Source organism: Procambarus clarkii, chromosome 1, assembly GCF_040958095.1.
Source record: "Procambarus clarkii isolate CNS0578487 chromosome 1, FALCON_Pclarkii_2.0, whole genome shotgun sequence".
NCBI lineage: Eukaryota > Metazoa > Arthropoda > Malacostraca > Decapoda > Cambaridae > Procambarus > Procambarus clarkii.
Genome location: NC_091150.1, coordinates 16,839,485 through 16,854,318, shown reverse-complemented (window position 1 = coordinate 16,854,318; position 14,834 = coordinate 16,839,485). Strand labels below are relative to the sequence as shown.

Below are 14,834 nucleotides of genomic sequence, written 5' to 3'. Positions count from 1 at the left end.
AGGTGTGGGGGCCTGGTAGGTGGTGTGTGGGGGCCTGGTAGGTGGTGTGTGGGGGCCTGGTAGGTGGTGTGTGGGGGCCTGGTAGGTGGTGTGTGTGGGGGCCTGGTAGGTGGTGTGTGGGGGCCTGGTAGGTGGTGTGTGTGGGGGCCTGGTAGGTGGTGTGTGGGGGCCTACCAGGTGGTGTGTGTGGGGGCCTGGTAGGGCAGGTGTGGGGGCCTGGTAGGTGGTGTGTGGGGGCCTGGTAGGTGGTGTGTGGGGGCCTGGTAGGTGGTGTGTGTGGGGGCCTGGTAGGTGGTGTGTGGGGGCCTGGTAGGTGGTGTGTGGGGGCCTGGTAGGGCAGGTGTGGGGGCCTGGTAGGTGGTGTGGGGGCCTGGTAGGTGGTGTGTGGGGGCCTGGTAGGTGGTGTGTGTGGGGGCCTGGTAGGTGGTGTGTGGGGGCCTGGTAGGTGGTGTGTGGGGGCCTGGTAGGGCAGGTGTGGGGGCCTGGTAGGTGGTGTGGGGGCCTGGTAGGTGGTGTGTGGGGGCCTGGTAGGTCAGGTGTGGGGGCCTGGTAGGTGGTGTGTGGGGGCCTGGTAGGTGGTGTGTGTGGGGGCCTAGTAGGTGGTGTGTGGGGGCCTGGTAGGTGGTGTGTGGGGGCCTGGTAGGTGGTGTGGGGGCCTGGTAGGTGGTGTGTGGGGGCCTGGTAGGTGGTGTGTGGGGGCCTGGTAGGTGGTGTGTGGGGGCCTGGTAGGTGGTGTGTGGGGGCCTGGTAGGTGGTGTGTGGGGGCCTGGTAGGTGGTGTGTGGGGGCCTGGTAGGTGGTGTGTGGGGGCCTGGTAGGTGGTGTGTGGGGGCCTGGTAGGTGGTGTGTGGGGGCCTGGTAGGTGGTGTGTGGGGGCCTGGTAGGTGGTGTGTGTGGGGGCCTGGTAGGTGGTGTGTGGGGGCCTGGTAGGTGGTGTGTGTGGGGGCCTGGTAGGTGGTGTGTGTGGGGGCCTGGTAGGTGGTGTGTGTGGGGGCCTGGTAGGTGGTGTGTGTGGGGGCCTGGTAGGTGGTGTGTGGGGGCCTGGTAGGTGGTGTGTGGGGGCCTGGTAGGTGGAGTGTGGGGGCCTGGTAGGTGGTGTGTGTGGGCCTGGTAGGTGGAGTGTGGGGGCCTGGTAGGTGGTGTGTGGGGGCCTGGTAGGTGGTGTGTGGGGGCCTGGTAGGGCAGGTGTGGGGGCCTGGTAGGTGGTGTGGGGGCCTGGTAGGTGGTGTGTGGGGGCCTGGTAGGTGGTGTGTGTGGGGGCCTGGTAGGTGGTGTGTGGGGGCCTGGTAGGTGGTGTGTGGGGGCCTGGTAGGGCAGGTGTGGGGGCCTGGTAGGTGGTGTGGGGGCCTGGTAGGTGGTGTGTGGGGGCCTGGTAGGTCAGGTGTGGGGGCCTGGTAGGTGGTGTGTGGGGGCCTGGTAGGTGGTGTGTGTGGGGGCCTGGTAGGTGGTGTGTGGGGGCCTGGTAGGTGGTGTGGGGGCCTGGTAGGTGGTGTGTGGGGGCCTGGTAGGTGGTGTGTGGGGGCCTGGTAGGTGGTGTGTGGGGGCCTGGTAGGTGGTGTGTGGGGGCCTGGTAGGTGGTGTGTGGGGGCCTGGTAGGTGGTGTGTGGGGGCCTGGTAGGTGGTGTGTGGGGGCCTGGTAGGTGGTGTGTGGGGGCCTGGTAGGTGGTGTGTGGGGGCCTGGTAGGTGGTGTGTGTGGGGGCCTGGTAGGTGGTGTGTGGGGGCCTGGTAGGTGGTGTGTGTGGGGGCCTGGTAGGTGGTGTGTGTGGGGGCCTGGTAGGTGGTGTGTGTGGGGGCCTGGTAGGTGGTGTGTGTGGGGGCCTGGTAGGTGGTGTGTGGGGGCCTGGTAGGTGGTGTGTGGGGGCCTGGTAGGTGGAGTGTGGGGGCCTGGTAGGTGGTGTGTGTGGGCCTGGTAGGTGGAGTGTGGGGGCCTGGTAGGTGGTGTGTGGGGGCCTGGTAGGTGGAGTGTGGGGGCCTGGTAGGTGGTGTGGGGGCCTGGTAGGTGGTGTGTGTGGGCCTGGTAGGTGGTGTGTGGGGGCCTGGTAGGTGGTGTGTGTGGGGGCCTGGTAGGTGGTGTGTGGGGGCCTGGTAGGTGGTGTGTGTGGGGGCCTGGTAGGTGGTGTGTGTGGGCCTGGTAGGTGGTGTGTGGGGGCCTGGTAGGTGGTGTGTGGGGGCCTGGTAGGGCAGGTGTGGGGGCCTGGTAGGTGGTGTGTGGGGGCCTGGTAGGTGGTGTGGGGGCCTGGTAGGTGGTGTGTGGGGGCCTGGTAGGTGGTGTGGGGGCCTGGTAGGTGGTGTGTGTGGGGGCCTGGTAGGGCAGGTGTGGGGGCCTGGTAGGTGGTGTGTGGGGGCCTGGTAGGTGGTGTGTGGGGGCCTGGTAGGTGGTGTGTGTGGGGGCCTGGTAGGGCAGGTGTGGGGGCCTGGTAGGTGGTGTGTGTGGGGGCCTGGTAGGTGGTGTGTGGGGGCCTGGTAGGTGGTGTGTGTGGGGGCCTGGTAGGTGGTGTGTGGGGGCCTGGTAGGTGGTGTGTGGGGGCCTGGTAGGTGGTGTGGGGGCCTGGTAGGTGGTGTGTGGGGGCCTGGTAGGTGGTGTGTGGGGGCCTGGTAGGTGGTGTGTGGGGGCCTGGTAGGTGGTGTGTGGGGGCCTGGTAGGTGGTGTGTGGGGGCCTGGTAGGTGGTGTGTGGGGGCCTGGTAGGTGGTGTGTGGGGGCCTGGTAGGTGGTGTGTGGGGGCCTGGTAGGTGGTGTGTGGGGGCCTGGTAGGTGGTGTGTGGGGGCCTGGTAGGTGGTGTGTGTGGGGCCTGGTAGGTGGTGTGTGTGGGGGCCTGGTAGGTGGTGTGTGGGGGCCTGGTAGGTGGTGTGTGTGGGGGCCTGGTAGGTGGTGTGTGGGGGCCTGGTAGGTGGTGTGTGGGGGCCTGGTAGGTGGAGTGTGGGGGCCTGGTAGGTGGTGTGTGTGGGCCTGGTAGGTGGAGTGTGGGGGCCTGGTAGGTGGTGTGTGGGGGCCTGGTAGGTGGAGTGTGGGGGCCTGGTAGGTGGTGTGGGGGCCTGGTAGGTGGTGTGTGTGGGCCTGGTAGGTGGTGTGTGGGGGCCTGGTAGGTGGTGTGTGTGGGGGCCTGGTAGGTGGTGTGTGGGGGCCTGGTAGGTGGTGTGTGTGGGGGCCTGGTAGGTGGTGTGTGTGGGCCTGGTAGGTGGTGTGTGGGGGCCTGGTAGGTGGTGTGTGGGGGCCTGGTAGGGCAGGTGTGGGGGCCTGGTAGGTGGTGTGTGGGGGCCTGGTAGGTGGTGTGGGGGCCTGGTAGGTGGTGTGTGGGGGCCTGGTAGGTGGTGTGGGGGCCTGGTAGGTGGTGTGTGTGGGGGCCTGGTAGGGCAGGTGTGGGGGCCTGGTAGGTGGTGTGTGGGGGCCTGGTAGGTGGTGTGTGGGGGCCTGGTAGGTGGTGTGTGTGGGGGCCTGGTAGGGCAGGTGTGGGGGCCTGGTAGGTGGTGTGTGTGGGGGCCTGGTAGGTGGTGTGTGGGGGCCTGGTAGGTGGTGTGTGGGGGCCTGGTAGGTGGTGTGTGTGGGCCTGGTAGGTGGTGTGTGGGGACCTGGTAGGTGGTGTGTGGGGGCCTGGTAGGTGGTGTGTGGGGGCCTGGTAGGTGGTGTGTGGGGGCCTGGTAGGTGGTGTGTGGGGGCCTGGTAGGTGGTGTGTGGGGGCCTGGTAGGTGGTGTGTGTGGGGGCCTGGTACGTGGTGTGTGGGGGCCTGGTAGGTGGTGTGGGGGCCTGGTAGGTGGTGTGTGTGGGGGCCTGGTAGGGCAGGTGTGGGGGCCTGGTAGGTGGTGTGTGTGGGGGCCTGGTAGGTGGTGTGGGGGCCTGGTAGGTGGTGTGTGGGGGCCTGGTAGGTGGTGTGGGGGCCTGGTAGGTGGTGTGTGGGGGCCTGGTAGGTGGTGTGGGGGCCTGGTAGGTGGTGTGTGGGGGCCTGGTAGGTGGTGTGTGGGGGCCTGGTAGGTGGTGTGTGGGGGCCTGGTAGGGCAGGTGTGGGGGCCTGGTAGGTGGTGTGTGGGGGCCTGGTAGGTGGTGTGGGGGCCTGGTAGGTGGTGTGTGGGGGCCTGGTAGGTGGTGTGGGGGCCTGGTAGGTGGTGTGTGGGGGCCTGGTAGGTGGTGTGTGGGGGCCTGGTAGGTGGTGTGTGGGGGCCTGGTAGGGCAGGTGTGGGGGCCTGGTAGGTGGTGTGTGGGGGCCTGGTAGGTGGTGTGTGGGGGCCTGGTAGGTGGTGTGTGGGGGCCTGGTAGGTGGTGTGTGTGGGGGCCTGGTAGGTGGTGTGTGTGGGGGCCTGGTAGGTGGTGTGGGGGCCTGGTAGGTGGTGTGTGGGGGCCTGGTAGGTGGTGTGGGGGCCTGGTAGGTGGTGTGTGGGGGCCTGGTAGGTGGTGTGTGTGGGGGCCTGGTAGGTGGTGTGGGGGCCTGGTAGGTGGTGTGTGGGGGCCTGGTAGGTGGTGTGGGGGCCTGGTAGGTGGTGTGTGGGGGCCTGGTAGGTGGTGTGTGTGGGCCAGGTAGGTGGTGTGTGGGGGCCTGGTAGGTGGTGTGTGGGGGCCTGGTAGGTGGTGTGTGGGGGCCTGGTAGGTGGTGTGGGGGCCTGGTAGGTGGTGTGGGGGCCTGGTAGGTGGTGTGTGGGGGCCTGGTAGGTGGTGTGTGTGGGCCTGGTAGGTGATGTGTGGGGGCCTGGTAGGTGGTGTGTGGGGGCCTGGTAGGTGGTGTGTGGGGGCCTGGTAGGGCAGGTGTGGGGGCCTGGTAGGTGGAGTGTGGGGGCCTGGTAGGTGGTGTGGGGGCCTGGTAGGTGGTGTGTGGGGGCCTGGTAGGTGGTGTGGGGGCCTGGTAGGTGGTGTGTGGGGGCCTGGTAGGTGGTGTGTGGGGGCCTGGTAGGTGGTGTGTGGGGGCCTGGTAGGTGGTGTGTGTGGGGGCCTGGTAGGTGGTGTGGGGGCCTGGTAGGTGGTGTGGGGGCCTGGTAGGTGGTGTGTGGGGGCCTGGTAGGTGGTGTGGGGGCCTGGTAGGTGGTGTGTGGGGGCCTGGTAGGTGGTGTGTGGGGGCCTGGTAGGTGGTGTGTGGGGGCCTGGTGGGGCAGGTGTGGGGGCCTGGTAGGTGGTGTGTGGGCCTGGTAGGGCAGGTGTGGGGGCCTGGTAGGGCAGGTGTGGGGGCCTGGTAGGGCAGGTGTGGGGGCCTGGTAGGGCAGGTGTGGGGGCCTGGTAGGGCAGGTGTGGGGGCCTTGTAGGGCAGGTGTGGGGGCCTGATAGGGCAGGTGTGGGGGCCTGATAGGGCAGGTGTGGGGGCCTGGTAGGGCAGGTGTGGGCTCTCTGAATGTCAACATTCTCATAATCCTTCCTATCATTGTCCCTGTGCTGTGGAGCAGATGTGTCAGAGGCCTCAGGTGTGTTACTGACAGGTGTGTGAGAGGCTACAGGTGTGTCAGAGGCCTCAGGTGTGCTACTGACAGGTGTGTGAGAGGCTACAGGTGTGTCAGAGGCCTCAGGTGTGCTACTGACAGGTGTGTGAGAGGCTACAGGTGTGTTAGAGGCCTCAGGTGTGTTACTGACAGGTGTGTGAAAGGCTACAGGTGTGTGAGAGGCCTCAGGTGTGCTACTGACAGGTGTGTGAGAGGCTACAGGTGTGTCAGAGGCCTCAGGTGTTACTGACAGGTGTGTGAAAGGCTACAGGTGTGTGAGAGGCCTCAGGTGTGCTACTGACAGGTGTGTGAGAGGCTACAGGTGTGTCAGAGGCCTCAGGTGTGTTACTGACAGGTGTGTGAGAGGCCTCAGGTGTGTTACTGACAGGTGTGTGAGAGGCCTCAGGTGTCTTACTGACAGGTGTGTGAGAGGCTACAGGTGTGTCAGAGGCCTCAGGTGTGTACTGACAGGTGTATGAGAGGCTACAGGTGTGTGAGAGGCCTCAGGTGTTACAGACAGGTGTGTGAGAGGCTACAGGTGTGTCAGAGGCCTCATGTGTGCTACTGGCAGGTGTGTGAGAGGCAACAGGTGTGTCAGAGGCCTCAGGTGTGTTACTGACAGGTGTGCTACTGACAGGCGTGTGAGAGGCTACAAGTGTGTGAGAGGCTACAGGTGTGCTACTGACAGGTGTGTGAAAGGCTACAGGTGTGTGAGAAGCCAAGTGTGCTACTGACAGGTGTGCTACTGACAGGTGTGTGAGAGGCTACAGGTGTGTGAGAGGCTACAGGTGTGTCACTCACCAGTTGCGCAGGTTCGAGGAGCCCGCCGCCGCCCCCGTCGCCGCCGCCGCTTCGCGCTGCTTCTTCTGTAGGATCACTTCCTGTGGGGTGAGACATGTGTCACGCCTTACATGTGTCACACCTTACATGTGTCACGCCTTACATGTGTCACGCCTTACATGTGTCACGCCTTACATGTGTCACGCCTTACATGTGTCACGCCTCACCTTACATGTGTCACGCCTCACCTTACATGTGTCACGCCTTACATGTGTCACGCCTCACCTTACATGTGTCACGCCTCACCTTACATGTGTCACTCCTTACATGTGTCACGCCTCACCTTACATGTGTCACGCCTTACATGTGTCACGCCTTACATGTGTCACACCTCACCTTACATGTGTCACGCCTCACCTTACATGTGTCACGCCTTACATGTGTCACTCCTTACATGTGTCACGCCTTACATGTGTCACGCCACACCTTACATGTGTCACGTCTCACCTTACATGTGTCACGCCACACCTTACATGTGTCACGCCTCACCTTACATGTGTCACGCCTCACCTTACATGTGTCACGCCTTACATGTGTCACGCCTTACATGTGTCACACCTTACGTGTGTCACGCCTCACCTTACATGTGTCACGCCTTACATGTGTCACACCTTACATGTGTCACGCCTCACCTTACATGTGTCACGCCTCACCTTACATGTGTCACGCCTTACATGTGTCACGCCTTACATGTGTCACGCCTCACCTTACATGTGTCACGCCTCACCTTACATGTGTCACGCCTTACATGTGTCACACCTTACATGTGTCACGCCTCACCTTACATGTGTCACGCCTCATCTTACATGTGTCACGCCTCACCTTACATGTGTCATGCCTCACCTTACATGTGTCACGCCTCACCTTACATGTGTCACGCCTCACCTTACATGTGTCATGCCTCACCTTACATGTGTCATGCGTCACCATACATGTGTCACGCCTCACCTTACATGTGTCACGCCTCACCTTACATGTGTCATGCCTCACCTTACATGTGTCACGCCTCACCATACATGTGTCACGCCTCACCTTACATGTGTCACGCCTTACATGTGTCACGCCTTACATGTGTCACACCTTACATGTGTCACACCTTACATGTGTCACACCTTACATGTGTCACACCTTACATGTGTCACGCCTCACCTTACATGTGTCATGCCTGACCTTACATGTGTCATGCCTCACCTTACATGTGTCATGCCTCACCTTACATGTGTCAAGCCTCACCTTACATGTGTCACACCTTACATGTGTCACGCCTCACCTTACATGTGTCACGTCTCACCTTACATGTGTCACGCCTCGCCTTACATGTGTCACGCTTCACCATACATGTGTCATGCCTCACCTTACATGTGTCATGCCTCACCATACATGTGTCACGCCTCACCTTACATGTGTCACGCCTCACCTTACATGTGTCATGCCTCACCTTACATGTGTCATGCCTCACCTTACATGTGTCACGCCTCACCTTACATGTGTCACGCCTCACCTTACATGTGTCACGCCTCACCTTACATGTGTCACACCTCACCTTACATGTGTCACGCCTCACCTTACATGTGTCACGCCTCACCTTACATGTGTCACGCCACACCTTACATGTGTCACGCCTCACCTTACATGTGTCACGCCTCACCTTACATGTGTCACGTCTCACCTTACATGTGTCACGCCTTACATGTGTCACGCCTCACCTTACATGTGTCACGCCTCACCTTACATGTGTCACGCCTCGCCTTACATGTGTCACGCCTCACCTTACATGTGTCACGCCTCACCTTACATGTGTCACGCCTCACCTTACATGTGTCACGCCTCACCTTACATGTGTCACGCCTCGCCTTACATGTGTCACGCCTCACCTTACATATGTCACGCCTCACCATACATGTGTCACGCCTCACCTTACATGTGTCACGCCTTACATGTGTCACGCCTCACCTTACATGTGTCACGCCTCACATGTGTCATGCCTCACCTTACATGTGTCACGCCTCACCTTACATGTATCACGCCTCACCTTACATGTGTCACGCCTCACCTTACATGTGTCACGCCACACCTTTCATGTGTCACGCCTCACCTTACATGTGTCACGCCTCACCTTACATGTGTCACGCCTCACCTTACATGTGTCACTTCTCACCTTACATGTGTCACGCCTTACATGTGTCACGCCTCACCTTACATGTGTCACGCCTCGCCTTACATGTGTCACGTCTCACCTTACATGTATCACGCCTCACCATACATGTGTCACGCCTCACCTTACATGTGTCACGCCTTACATGTGTCACGCCTCACCTTACATGTGTCACGCCTTACATGTGTCACGCCTTACATGTGTCACGCCTCACCTTACATGTATCACGCCTCACCATACATGTGTCACGCCTCACCTTACATGTGTCACGCCTTACATGTGTCACGCCTCACCTTACATGTGTCACGCCTTACATGTGTCACGCCTTACATGTGTCACACCTCACCTTACATGTGTCACGCCTCACTTTACATGTGTCACGCCTCACCTTACATGTGTCACGCCTCACCTTACATGTGTCACGCCTCACCTTACATGTGTCACCCCTCATGACCCTCCAGCACCCGTGACCCTCCAGCACCCCGTGACCCTCCAGCACCCCGTGACCCTCCAGCACCCCGTGACCCTCCAGCACCCCGTGACCCTCCAGCACCCCGTGACCCTCCAGCACCCCGTGACCCTCTGGCACCCCGTGACCCTCCGGCACCCGTGACCCTCCAGCACCCCGTGACCCTCCAGCACCCCGTGACCCTATGGCACCCCGTGACCCTCCGGCACCCCGTGACCCTCCAGCACCCCGTGACCCTCCGGCACCCCGTGACCCTCCAGCACCCCGTGACCCTCCAGCACCCCGTGACCCTCCAGCACCCCGTGACCCTCCAGCACCCCGTGACCCTCCAGCACCCCGTGACCCTCCGGCACCCCGTGGCCCTCCAGCACCCCGTGACCCTCCGGCACCCCGTGACCCTCCGGCACCCCGTGACCCTCCAGCACCCCGTGGCCCTCCGGCACCCCGTGACCCTCCGGCACCCCGTGACCCTCCAGCACCCCGTGACCCTCCAGCACCCCGTGGCCCTCCAGCACCCCGTGGCCCTCCAGCACCCCGTGACCCTCCGGCACCCCGTGGCCCTCCAGCACCCCGTGGCCCTCCGGCACCCCGTGACCCTCCGGCACCCCGTGGCCCTCCAGCACCCCGTGACCCTCCAGCACCCCGTGACCCTCCAGCACCCCGTGACCCTCCAGCACCCCGTGGCCCTCCAGCACCCCGTGACCCTCCAGCACCCCGTGGCCCTCCAGCACCCCGTGGCCCTCCAGCACCCCGTGACCCTCCAGCACCCCGTGACCCTCCAGCACCCCGTGACCCTCCAGCACCCCGTGACCCTCCAGCACCCCGTGGCCCTCCGGCACCCCGTGACCCTCCGGCACCCCGTGACCCTCCGGCACCCCGTGGCCCTCCAGCACCCCGTGACCCTCCAGCACCCCGTGACCCTCCAGCACCCCGTGGCCCTCCAGCACCCCGTGGCCCTCCAGCACCCCGTGACCCTCCAGCACCCCGTGGCCCTCCAGCACCCCGTGACCCTGCAGCACCCCGTGGCCCTCCAGCACCCCGTGGCCCTCCAGCACCCCGTGACCCTCCAGCACCCCGTGACCCTCCAGCACCCCGTGACCCTCCAGCACCCCGTGGCCCTCCAGCACCCCGTGACCCTCCAGCACCCCGTGACCCTCCAGCACCCCGTGACCCTCCAGCACCCCGTGACCCTCCAGCACCCCGTGACCCTCCAACACCCCGTGACCCTCCAGCACCCCGTGACCCTCCAGCACCCCGTGACCCTCCAGCACCCCGTGGCCCTCCAGCACCCCGTGACCCTCCAGCACCCCGTGACCCTCCAGCACCCCGTGACCCTCCGGCACCCCGTGGCCCTCCAGCACCCCAGTGACCCTCCGGCACCCCGTGGCCCTCCGGCACCCCGTGACCCTCTGGCACCCCGTGACCCTCTGGCACCCCGTGACCCTCTGGCACCCCGTGGCCCTCCAGCACCCCGTGGCCCTCCAGCACCCCGTGGCCCTCCAGCACCCCGTGACCCTCCAGCACCCCGTGACCCTCTGGCACCCCGTGACCCTCCAGCACCCCGTGACCCTCCGGCACCCCGTGACCCTCCAGCACCCCGTGGCCCTCCAGCACCCCGTGACCCTCTGGCACCCCGTGACCCTCCAGCACCCCGTGACCCTCCAGCACCCCGTGACCCTCCGGCACCCCGTGACCCTCCAGCACCCGGTGACCCTCCAGTACCCTGTGACCCTCCAGCACCCCGTGGCCCTCCGGCACCCCGTGGCCCTCCAGCACCCCGTGACCCTCCGGCACCCCGTGACCCTCTGGCACCCCTTGACCCTCCAGCACCCCGTGACCCTCCAGCACCCCGTGACCCTCCGGCACCCCGTGGCCCTCCAGCACCCCGTGACCCTCCAGCACCCCGTGACCCTCCAGCACCCCGTGACCCTCCAGCACCCCGTGACCCTCCAGCACCCCGTGACCCTCCAGCACCCCGTGACCCTCCAGCACCCCGTGACCCTCCAGCACCCCGTGGCTCTCCAGCACCCCGTGACCCTCCAGCACCCCGTGACCCTCCGGCACCCCGTGACCCTCCAGCACCCGGTGACCCTCCAGTACCCTGTGACCCTCCAGCACCCCGTGGCCCTCCGGCACCCCGTGGCCCTCCAGCACCCCGTGACCCTCCGGCACCCCGTGACCCTCTGGCACCCCTTGACCCTCCAGCACCCCGTGACCCTCCAGCACCCCGTGACCCTCCGGCACCCCGTGGCCCTCCAGCACCCCGTGACCCTCCAGCACCCCGTGACCCTCCAGCACCCCGTGACCCTCCAGCACCCCGTGACCCTCCAGCACCCCGTGACCCTCCAGCACCCCGTGACCCTCCAGCACCCCGTGACCCTCCAGCACCCCGTGGCCCTCCAGCACCCCGTGACCCTCCAGCACCCCGTGACCCTCCAGCACCCCGTGACCCTCCGGCACCCCGTGGCCCTCCAGCACCCCAGTGACCCTCCGGCACCCCGTGGCCCTCCGGCACCCCGTGACCCTCTGGCACCCCGTGACCCTCTGGCACCCCGTGACCCTCTGGCACCCCGTGGCCCTCCAGCACCCCGTGGCCCTCCAGCACCCCGTGGCCCTCCAGCACCCCGTGACCCTCCAGCACCCCGTGACCCTCTGGCACCCCGTGACCCTCCAGCACCCCGTGACCCTCCGGCACCCCGTGACCCTCCAGCACCCCGTGGCCCTCCAGCACCCCGTGACCCTCTGGCACCCCGTGACCCTCCAGCACCCCGTGACCCTCCAGCACCCCGTGACCCTCCGGCACCCCGTGACCCTCCAGCACCCGGTGACCCTCCAGTACCCTGTGACCCTCCAGCACCCCGTGGCCCTCCGGCACCCCGTGGCCCTCCAGCACCCCGTGACCCTCCGGCACCCCGTGACCCTCTGGCACCCCTTGACCCTCCAGCACCCCGTGACCCTCCAGCACCCCGTGACCCTCCGGCACCCCGTGGCCCTCCAGCACCCCGTGACCCCCCAGCACCCCGTGACCCTCCGGCACCCCGTGGCCCTCCAGCACCCCGTGGCCCTCCGGCACCCCGTGGCCCTCCAGCACCCCGTGACCCTCCGGCACCCCGTGGCCCTCCAGCACCCCGTGACCCTCCAGCACCCCGTGACCCTCCGGCACCCCGTGGCCCTCCAGCACCCCGTGACCCTCCGGCACCCCGTGGCCCTCCAGCACCCCGTGACCCTCCAGCACCCCGTGACCCTCCAGCACCCCGTGGCCCTCCAGCACCCCGTGGCCCTCCAGCACCCCGTGCCCCTCCAGCACCCCGTGACCCTCCAGCACCCCGTGACCCTCCAGCACCCCGTGGCCCTCCAGCACCCCGTGGCCCTCCAGCACCCCGTGACCCTCCAGCACCCCGTGGCCCTCCAGCACCCCGTGACCCTCCAGCACCCCGTGACCCTCCGGCACCCCGTGGCCCTCCAGCACCCCGTGACCCTCCAGCACCCCGTGGCCCTCCAGCACCCCGTGACCCTCCAGCACCCCGTGACCCTCCAGCACCCCGTGGCCCTCCAGCACCCCGTGGCCCTCCAGCACCCCGTGGCCCTCCAGCACCCCGTGGCCCTCCAGCACCCCGTGACCCTCCAGCACCCCGTGGCCCTCCAGCACCCCGTGGCCCTCCAGCACCCCGTGGCCCTCCAGCACCCCGTGGCCCTCCAGCACCCCGTGACCCTCCAGCACCCCGTGACCCTCCAGCACCCCGTGACCCTCCGGCACCCCGTGGCCCTCCAGCACCCCGTGACCCTCCAGCACCCCGTGGCCCTCCAGCACCCCGTGACCCTCCAGCACCCCGTGACCCTCCAGCACCCCGTGGCCCTCCAGCACCCCGTGGCCCTCCAGCACCCCGTGGCCCTCCAGCACCCCGTGACCCTCCAGCACCCCGTGACCCTCCAGCACCCCGTGACCCTCCAGCACCCCGTGGCCCTCCAGCACCCCGTGGCCCTCCAGCACCCCGTGGCCCTCCAGCACCCCGTGACCCTCCAGCACCCCGTGACCCTCCAGCACCCCGTGACCCTCCGGCACCCCGTGGCCCTCCAGCACCCCGTGACCCTCCAGCACCCCGTGACCCTCCGGCACCCCGTGGCCCTCCAGCACCCCGTGACCCTCCAGCACCCCGTGACCCTCCAGCACCCCGTGGCCCTCCAGCACCCCGTGACCCTCCAGCACCCCGTGGCCCTCCAGCACCCCGTGACCCTCCAGCACCCCGTGACCCTCCAGCACCCCGTGACCCTCCAGCACCCCGTGGCCCTCCAGCACCCCGTGACCCTCCGGCACCCCGTGACCCTCCGGCACCCCGTGACCCTCCGGCACCCCGTGACCCTCCGGCACCCCGTGACCCTCCGGCACCCCGTGACCCTCCAGCACCCCGTGACCCTCCGGCACCCCGTGACCCTCCGGCACCCCGTGACCCTCCGGCACCCCGTGACCCTCCAGCACCCCGTGGCCCTCCAGCACCCCGTGACCCTCCGGCACCCCGTGACCCTCCGGCACCCCGTGGCCCTCCAGCACCCCGTGACCCTCCGGCACCCCGTGACCCTCCAGCACCCCGTGGCCCTCCAGCACCCCGTGACCCTCCGGCACCACGTGACCCTCCAGCACCCCGTGACCCTCCAGCACCCCGTGGCCCTCCAGCACCCCGTGACCCTCCGGCACCCCGTGACCCTCCAGCACCCCGTGACCCTCCAGCACCCCGTGACCCTCCAGCACCCCGTGGCCCTCCAGCACCCCGTGACCCTCCAGCACCCCGTGACCCTCCGGCACCCCGTGACCCTCCAGCACCCCGTGACCCTCCAGCACCCCGTGGCCCTCCAGCACCCCGTGACCCTCCGGCACCCCGTGACCCTCCAGCACCCCGTGACCCTCCAGCACCCCGTGACCCTCCAGCACCCCGTGACCCTCCAGCACCCCGTGGCCCTCCAGCACCCCGTGGCCCTCCAGCACCCCGTGACCCTCCGGCACCCCGTGACCCTCCAGCACCCCGTGACCCTCCAGCACCCCGTGACCCTCCAGCACCCCGTGGCCCTGGCACCCCGTGACCCTCCAGCACCCCGTGGCCCTCCAGCACCCCGTGACCCTCCAGCACCCCGTGACCCTGGCACCCCGTGACCCTCCAGCACCCCGTGGCACTGGCTCCCCGTGACCCTCCGGCACCCCGTGACCCTCCAGCACCCCGTGACCCTCCAGCACCCCATGACCCTACAGCACCCCGTGACCCTCCAGCACCCCGTGGCCCTCCAGCACCCCGTGGCCCTCCAGCACCCCGTGACCCTCCGGCACCCCGTGACCCTCCAGCACCCCGTGACCCTCCAGCACCCCGTGACCCTCCAGCACCCCGTGACCCTCCAGCACCCCGTGACCCTCCAGCACCCCGTGACCCTCCAGCACCCCGTGACCCTCCGGCACCCCGTGGCCCTCCAGCACCCCGTGACCCTCCAGCACCCCGTGACCCTCCAGCACCCCGTGGCCCTCCAGCACCCCGTGACCCTCCAGCACCCCGTGACCCTCCAGCACCCAGTGACCCTCCAGCACCCCGTGGCCCTCCAGCACCCCGTGACCCTCCAGCACCCCGTGACCCTCCAGCACCCCGTGACCCTCCAGCACCCCGTGACCCTCCAGCACCCCGTGACCCTCCAGCACCCCGTGGCCCTCCAGCACCCCGTGGCCCTCCAGCACCCCGTGGCCCTCCAGCACCCCGTGACCCTCCAGCACCCCGTGACCCTCCAGCACCCCGTGACCCTCCAGCACCCCGTGGCCCTCCAGCACCCCGTGGCCCTCCAGCACCCCGTGGCCCTCCAGCACCCCGTGACCCTCCGGCACCCCGTGACCCTCCAGCACCCCGTGGCCCTCCAGCACCCCGTGGCCCTCCAGCACCCCGTGACCCTCCAGCACCCCGTGACCCTCCAGCACCCCGTGGCCCTCCAGCACCCCGTGAC

At 67.0% G+C, this 14,834-nt stretch overlaps 1 protein-coding gene across 1 annotated transcript in view; it reads right to left on the bottom strand.

The window, feature by feature from the left end:
- The window catches only part of LOC138360429 (histone deacetylase 4-like), a 99,263-nt gene that overhangs the window by 23,388 nt on the left and 61,041 nt on the right, over positions 1-14,834 (bottom strand). Inside the window, exon 5 of the mRNA XM_069320265.1 lies at positions 6,199-6,278. Coding sequence (XP_069176366.1) covers positions 6,199-6,278 — 80 coding nt within the window. The remainder of the gene's footprint in view (positions 1-6,198; positions 6,279-14,834) is intronic.